We start from the raw sequence: 7662 nt of genomic DNA on the forward strand, positions 1-7662 counted from the left end.
CTATGGACTGTGTTCAAGAACATCTGAATTGTATTAGCTAAATACATGCTGTATTTTATTCTTCCTATTGATTATAACATCTGGGAAGCACACTTATTACCATGTTGCAATAGCCATGAAAAATCCCAGTTGTTACAAACAAATTAAAAGTCTCATATTGGTCAGTTAATATGGACACATGAAGTCATAACTTACTTAAAGCAAGATAGCAGAGGTGCTGTAATAGCAATCAGTTTCCAACATAGTAAATATGGATTGTTATACATGTATGTGGAACCTTATGATACTTGAATGTTTGACACTGTTCACAGTTCACTGTTCATGATCATTTTCAGTTTAAATATTTTTTAATAAAGTACCATAGTATTTTTTTATTAATTTTATTTCAAATTTCTTTGGACTTTGGTATAAAATGTATTTTTGGATTAATTTTTTTCTGCCATTATGTAATTATAAGAGAATATAAGGCAAAAAGGTTAGTACTAATAGTCATATTGTCTGGTGGGACTTCTAATTCTAAAATCAGCATTCAGCAATTTTAGGGTACCTTCACATGTACCGTATCGCGGCAGATTTCATGTTGTGAGTTCCGCAGAGAAATCTGCTGCGATACTCAGTACTATTAGGGTCTTATTACATGGGACGATTATTGTACAAAAAATCGTTATAATGTTCGGATTTGAACGATAATCGTTATGTGTAATAGCAGGCAACGATTAAACGACCAACGAGAAATCGTTGATCGTTTGATAGAATCTGGACCTATTTTCATTGTTAATCGTTCACAAATCATTCGAACATCGTTCGGTGTAATAACGCGTTGTTTGCTTGTTCCCTATTCTATCAGCCAGGAAAGGACAAGCACAAAAACGACCATAAGTAACGATCATCGTCCAGTGTAATAGTGGAAACGATTAAGATCGTTCCTCACAGCGGTCGTTTGAGATCGTTTATAGTTAATTACCGAAAAATCGTCCTGTGTAATACCACCCTTAGCCATAGCCTACTTAACTCAGCATCTGCTGTGCTAACAAGCAAATACATTAGCTGTCCACACCCCAGCCTGCTTCTTTGGCTCCCTGGTCACTGCTGGGATAGTGCATTGATTGGCCTAGTGGGACACCAGGGAGCCGGGAGCTGGTGAAGCAAGCAGGAGTGCGGGCAGGTAATGTATTTGCTTGTTTGCCCGGCAGATGCTGAGTTTAGTAAGCTTGGGCTACATTCTCGCAGTGAAATAAAAATCTGCTGTGAGAATGTAGAGCCCATAGGCCATAACAGTACACAGTATTGCAGCGGATTTCCCTGCGGAGCCTGAAGCGTGAAATCAGCTGCAATGCGGTACACGCGAAGGGACCTTCAAGCATATTTTCTTTCTGCAACTGAGGCAGAATATTTTCTGGACCTGATTTCCAGTGTGATAGAATCTGCTTTGAAGTTTCCATTTACCATGTACTCAGTAGACTGGAGAGCAGATAGTGAATCACAGCAACTTTTTTTTATATATGCCCTTGAGTTAGAACACAAACATCTACTGAACAGTTTGCCAACAAAATCCAAAGTAGCATATCACTTGTACTGATAAATGTGATCAAAACAATAATATCTTGTCTTATTAATGTATGTATATAGTATTCAGAAATCCTAAATATGATAGCATATTATGCTTAGAGGTGTGATTAGTGTTAGGGTCCCATCCAAACTGGGGCCCATCTCCTTGTGGTGGATGGGGGGGGGGGGGGTGTCACTATTTGATCAACTATGTGTGCTAAGTGCTAAGTTATAGTGGTGTGATAATGTTCTATATTTCTAGTATGTGAGTATGGACCAGAGCTGTTTGCATGTGTATATGTAGCAGAACAGTGTATACATATCATTACTGTGTGTATATGTGCATATGTAGCAGAGCTATGTGTGAGTATATACTGTAAGTGGTAGATCTGTGTGTGTGTGTGTGTGTGTGTGTGTACGTGTACAAGAGCTGTGTGTGAGTAAATTAAGTCCCTGCTGAGTAATGGGCACTGTCTACAAAATGGTTCTGTCTCCAACTTTATTGAAATAAAAACAGCTCTGCTAAATATACCCGCATACACACAGACACACTGCTCTGCTACACTCACACAGCTCTACTACATGAACACAGCTCTGCTACATGTGTGGTTAAAACCTGTTTATCACCACACAGTGATTACTAACATAAGACACAGTTCAGACTTGTGCAAAGGAAACATACAATTCAGACACTGAATTGTGGCTAAAAGTGTAGTCTCAGACATACTTTACTAGCAGAGGAATACACTGAGGTCTGAATAGGCACGGTCATAACAATATGGCTTTATATTTGGCACAGTGGCAAAACACATTTTTCAAGATTTCTACATCTTTCCCAAATTGAATAAACTGGAAAGGAATGAAAACTTTCTCCTATAGTCTGGGAGTGTACAAATCACCCACAATTACTTACCACAGAAGCCAGTAAATCTATGTCAGCTTGCAGCTTGTGGCATTACATAGTAATAGAAACAATATGGACAAGATCAGCAGCATATGTATCTATTCTATACCTCAAATATGCGTAGGACCTTGGCCAATGCTCCTACTTCTTCTTTGAGGGTAAAGATCAAAGAGATCCTGTTGTCTTTAGTGTTTTCTTCAATGTAATTGGACTCCTGTGGAAACAAGACACTTTTTTGAATTACTGGGAAAACCCTGCATAAGGATAGGCTGCTAACATTGTCATCTACAGATGCATTTAATGTTATCAATAAGTCATATGTGCATGCAATTCCCAACCACTGGAGGTAAAAAAAAATATTAACAAGGATAATAATAATCAGATGGTAATGGCTAGTAATTACCTACATTTCTTCAGTGTTTGATGACACAAGATAACCCTATATTTATCCTATGTACTATCCCAACTGTCTATAACTGTTTATACTGTTCCATCACTTACTTATCACAATATCTGACAGCTGCTGTACCAGTAAGGTTTCTGAGTGCACTGATTGGCTGATTGCAGATGAAGGATCTGAAGATAGAAGACACTTTCAGGAGACCAGGAGGGTAAGTATACCCCCTCTCCTAACAAAACGGCACACTCTGGCCCTCAGGGGATGACTGGCAATGCACTTAACCCCCTGGGAGCCAGACTGTAACTTTCTAAGGTGTTCAGGTGAATTAGACACCCTCCCCTTTGTTGAGCAGGAGGAACCTGGTTAAATGCTCAAGTCTCCCATTGACTTTAATGGGGTTCGTTACTCAAGTCAAGCACTTAAGCATTGAAAGAGCACTCAATCATTTTAGTGCTTGCTCAACACTAAAAAACACATCCAAACTGTGGTGCTTTTTCTGGAAGAAAACCTCTTTAACCCCTTAAGGACAGAGCCAACTTGCATTTTTGCACTTCCGTTTTTTTCCTCCTTGTGCTTAAAAGGCCATAGCACTTGCATTTTTTCACCTAGAGACCCACATGAGTCCTTATTTTTTGCGCCACTAATTGTACTTTGCAATGACAGTCTGAATTTTTTCATAAAGTACACTGCAAAACAAAAAAAAAATTCAATGTGTGGAGAAATTGAAAAAAAAAAAACGCATTTTGTTTATTTGGGGGGTATGTGTTTTTACGCCGTTCGCCCTGGGGTAAAACTGACTTGTTATATACCGTATGGTCCTCAAGTCGTTACGATTAAAATGATATATAACATGTATAACATTTATATTATGTGATGGCTTGTAAAAAATTCAAACCATTGTTAACAAAAATATGTTCCTTAAAATTTCTCCATTCCTAGGCTTATAGCCCTTTTATCCTTTGATCTATGGGGCTGTGTGAGGTGTCATTTTTTTGCGCCATGATGTGTTCTTTCTATTGGTACCTTAATTGCGCATATGCAACTTTTTGACCGCTTTTTTTTACAATTTTTCTGGATTTGATGCGACCAAAAAATGCGCAAATTTGCACTTTGGGATTATTTTGCTCTTACGCCGTTTACTGTGCAAGATCAGGAGTGTGATAAATTAATAGTTCCGGCGATTACGCACGTGTCGATACCAAACATTTTTATTTATTTATTTTTATTTATAACATGGGAAAAGGGGGGTGATTCAAACTTTTATTAGGGGAGGTTTGTTTTTTTTACTAATATTAACACTTTTTTACTTTTACACATATACTAGAAGCCCCCCTGATCTCACATTGATCTATGCTGTATATAGTTATACAGCATAGATCAATGAGATAGGCACTCGATTGCTTTCGGCTGCTGCAGCCGGAAGCAACCGAGTGCCGAGCTGGGATCAGCGCCATTATGGCGCAGACCCCGGCCGACAGCAGACAGGGAGATCACTTCTCCGGGACAACGTCCCGGGGGGGGCGATCTCGGCCACTAGACCACCAGGGATCAGGCTGCATAAGTAATCAGATGCAGCTGTCAACTTTGACAGCTGCATCTGATTACTTTATTAGCGGGCACAGCTATCGGACCGTGCCCGCTAATAGCCGCAGTCCTGGGCTACATGCGGCACCCGGGACTGCGGCGGTTCAGAGCGGGGTCGCCGCACGGCCCCCCTCTGAACTCCCTGGGGCGGCCACAGGGCGTAAATATACGCCCTGTGTCGTTAAGGGGTTAAGGGCCTTATTATACCAACAGATTATCTAAAAGATTTTTTTTTAGTAAAAGCTAGGAATAGATTTGAAAAGAGACGAAATCTCAGTCTTTCCTTTTTTACCTGTTCTCTACTTAATGTCCATTCCTGGCTTTGGCTTAAAAAATCTGTCAGATAATCTGTTGGTTTAATAGGGCCCTAAGGGCCTCACAATCTATTCAGTGATTAATCAAGCTGTTTCTAGGCTCAGTAAATGAGCACCATGAGATCATCATTAGAGATGAGCGAACCTCGAGCATGCTCGAGTCGATTCGAACCAGAACTTTCGGCATTTGATTAGCGGTGGCTGCTGAGGTTAGATAATGCCCTAAGGCTATGTGGAAATCATGGATATAGTCATTGGCTGTATCGATGTTTTCCAGACAACCTTAGAGCGTTATCCAAGTTCAGCAGCCGCCACTAATCAAATACCGAACGTTCGGTTCGGATCGACTCGAACCTGAACCCGGTTCACTAATCTCTAATGATTATTTATTATCTTCCCCCATCAGCCTGTCTAAAATAACCTTATCTATGAGGTGAGCTCCAGAAGCAAATCACCACCCTAGTTTTAAGGCCCTATTACAGAGGCTGAATATCATTAACAAACATTCCCAGGAACTCTTCAGGGCTTTCACATGGGCCAATTATAGTGCGAAAAAATGTTAAATCATTTGACTTTAAACAATAATCTGGTGTAATGAACATGTTATGAACAAAAAATCATTTGTATGTCCTTGATTGAATCTTTTGAGCTCAAAATCATTGTTAATTGTTGTGAGGTCTTTCAGTGTATACACTCATCCTTCACAGTGTATAGCTACGAATGCAATTATGAATATTTACAAAATATATACTAGCGCAATTATGATTGCATTAACGACTTTTGTGTGAGTCCATCTGCATTGACAAGGCAGCCTCTTGTCCAGCAAATATACAGAATAAAATCAAATGTTTACATGTATAACAAGTCAATGTATTGATTTTCTTACTGAGTGTTAATGCTCTAATACAAACTTTAGGAGAGTACCCATTGGTGTACCTATCTTTTAGGGCTATAGCAAAATGTGTTTATATGTTTGTGACTGGGCATTCTCCTACACCATATGCAGATACCATGAATTCTCCTCAGAATACCACCTCTTTAAGAAGACTTCTCCCTTATGTAGCCCAAATTTAGCATGACAGAATTTCAGTCCAAAATACACCTTTTTGAGAAGACAACCCTATTGAAGACCACTTTTCAGCACAACTTCAGGTGGTCTTCCCAAATAGTTTTCACTGTATACTGATTGCATAACTTGCTGAAGAAAATAAAGAACATCACAGCATCAGTTCAGAAAGAAACCAGCCTCATATTTAGTACATTATAGATTATCATCCACAATTTTGTCTACCAAATATAACACTATGTAAAAATTACGGCTATCTTTCATAACAATGGATTCCATTGTGAAAAAAAGTTTGGACGTTATTTGTGCAATAACAGCTGTTATTATGAAAGACAGCTGTCATTTTTACATAGTGTGAGCCTAGCCAAAATATGCTGCCTCTTTTAGCAGACAAAATTCAATCTGGCTGTAATGTACAGAGCTTAGTCCAATGTGCATCTCTTCTGTATATATCTTTAGCTAAAATGAACTGACACTATTAGGCAATGTTCAAACAAAGTATTTTGGTCAGTGTTTTTTCAATCAAAACCAAGAGTGGGTTAAATACACAGAAGCTGTGTAAATCTCTATTATAATTTTTCTCTGTCAATGTTAATCCTGTTTTTAGCTACAAATACTGACCAAATTATTGACAGAAATACTGGCCAAAATACTGACATAACCTAAATATTGATATAGATCTGGGTAATTATTAACACATACATAGTTATTCACTTGTAATCAAAAAAATATAACGTAAACACTTCCTACATGCAAACAACATCCATTTATAAACATCACTTAGGTCTTTAGTTGCTCTAACTTACATATGCATGTCCCCCGTTCATGTTGCCGGTATCTTGTTTGAGGTATGTCAGCAGAACAGAGGTCACTAAGTCACCTATGTACAAGCTGAGATGCCAAAGCCAAGCGGAGAGTATTTAAAGCCCTCCTCCTCTCCCCATATACCAGTTCTTTAAACACCCATCATCTATGTCACTAAAACCACAGCTTTTCCATCATGTGAGTGGCTGGATCCAGCCATCGCCTCCTTAGTTATCTGGTCTCATGGAAATTTACAGGTGGTTTTCATCATCAACAAACAGCAGACATTTCAGCCTGGTTTTCATCCAAGACATATGTGGTCAGTGTGGCAACTTGCTTTAGTGTTTTCTGTCTGCATTAGGCTAGTATTATTCATGTTGGATTTGGAGAACTATGATCCACACTGCTACAGGGTGGTAAGGGGGTTGGTAATTTCATAGTCTACCTCCCTTCCCTTCTACTCTTATTTCTCAGTCTTTTTTACCTGAATGCATTTGCTTTGATTGGAACCAAACCACACAAGTATATAAAATATATTTATTAACTGACACATCTACATTAAACATGGTACATTATAAGGCTATGTTCACACAACGTGCAAGACCGGCCGTTCCGTGACCCTGGCCGGGTCACGGAATGGCCGGTCTCTGCACAGATCATCCCGGCCGCTACTGCAGTACCGGCCGGATGATCTTTATGGCCGTAGTGTTCTGATGCAGAACTTCAGAACTTGCCACTGCACACAATGAAGCAAGCGGCCGGAGCTGCTTGCGTCATTGTGTGAACTGACAGGTCTTTTTACGGCCGCAATTCACTGAATGCGGTGCCGCATGAGATCCCGGCCGGAGCGTATACGATGTGTATACGCTCCGGCCGGGATCCAATAGAGGAATAGGCAATGTTCCACACTGCGTAAAGTACGGCCGTTGTTGCCGATGGCAACAACGGCTGTACTTTTATGTAGTGTGAACATAGCCTAATAATGTAAAAAGGTATAAAATCAATACATAATATACAAAAATACAATAACCAGCATAAAATC

At 39.5% G+C, this 7662-nt stretch overlaps 1 protein-coding gene across 2 annotated transcripts in view; it reads right to left on the reverse strand.

Moving 5' to 3' along the window:
- Positions 1-6741, reverse strand: part of PAH (phenylalanine hydroxylase) — a 28948-nt gene extending 22207 nt beyond the window's left edge. The window contains exons 1-2 of one of the 2 annotated variants that reach the window (XM_069973502.1): positions 6623-6741; positions 2562-2666 (exon numbers count right to left, since the gene is read on the reverse strand). In XM_069973502.1, the coding sequence (XP_069829603.1) occupies positions 2562-2666; positions 6623-6643 (126 nt within the window). In that variant the 5' untranslated portion in view covers positions 6644-6741. The remainder of the gene's footprint in view (positions 1-2561; positions 2667-6622) is intronic. The other variant, XM_069973511.1, reaches the window with a different exon arrangement.
- Between the last annotated feature and the right edge of the window lie 921 nt (positions 6742-7662).

This window comes from Dendropsophus ebraccatus, chromosome 1, assembly GCF_027789765.1.
Source record: "Dendropsophus ebraccatus isolate aDenEbr1 chromosome 1, aDenEbr1.pat, whole genome shotgun sequence".
NCBI lineage: Eukaryota > Metazoa > Chordata > Amphibia > Anura > Hylidae > Dendropsophus > Dendropsophus ebraccatus.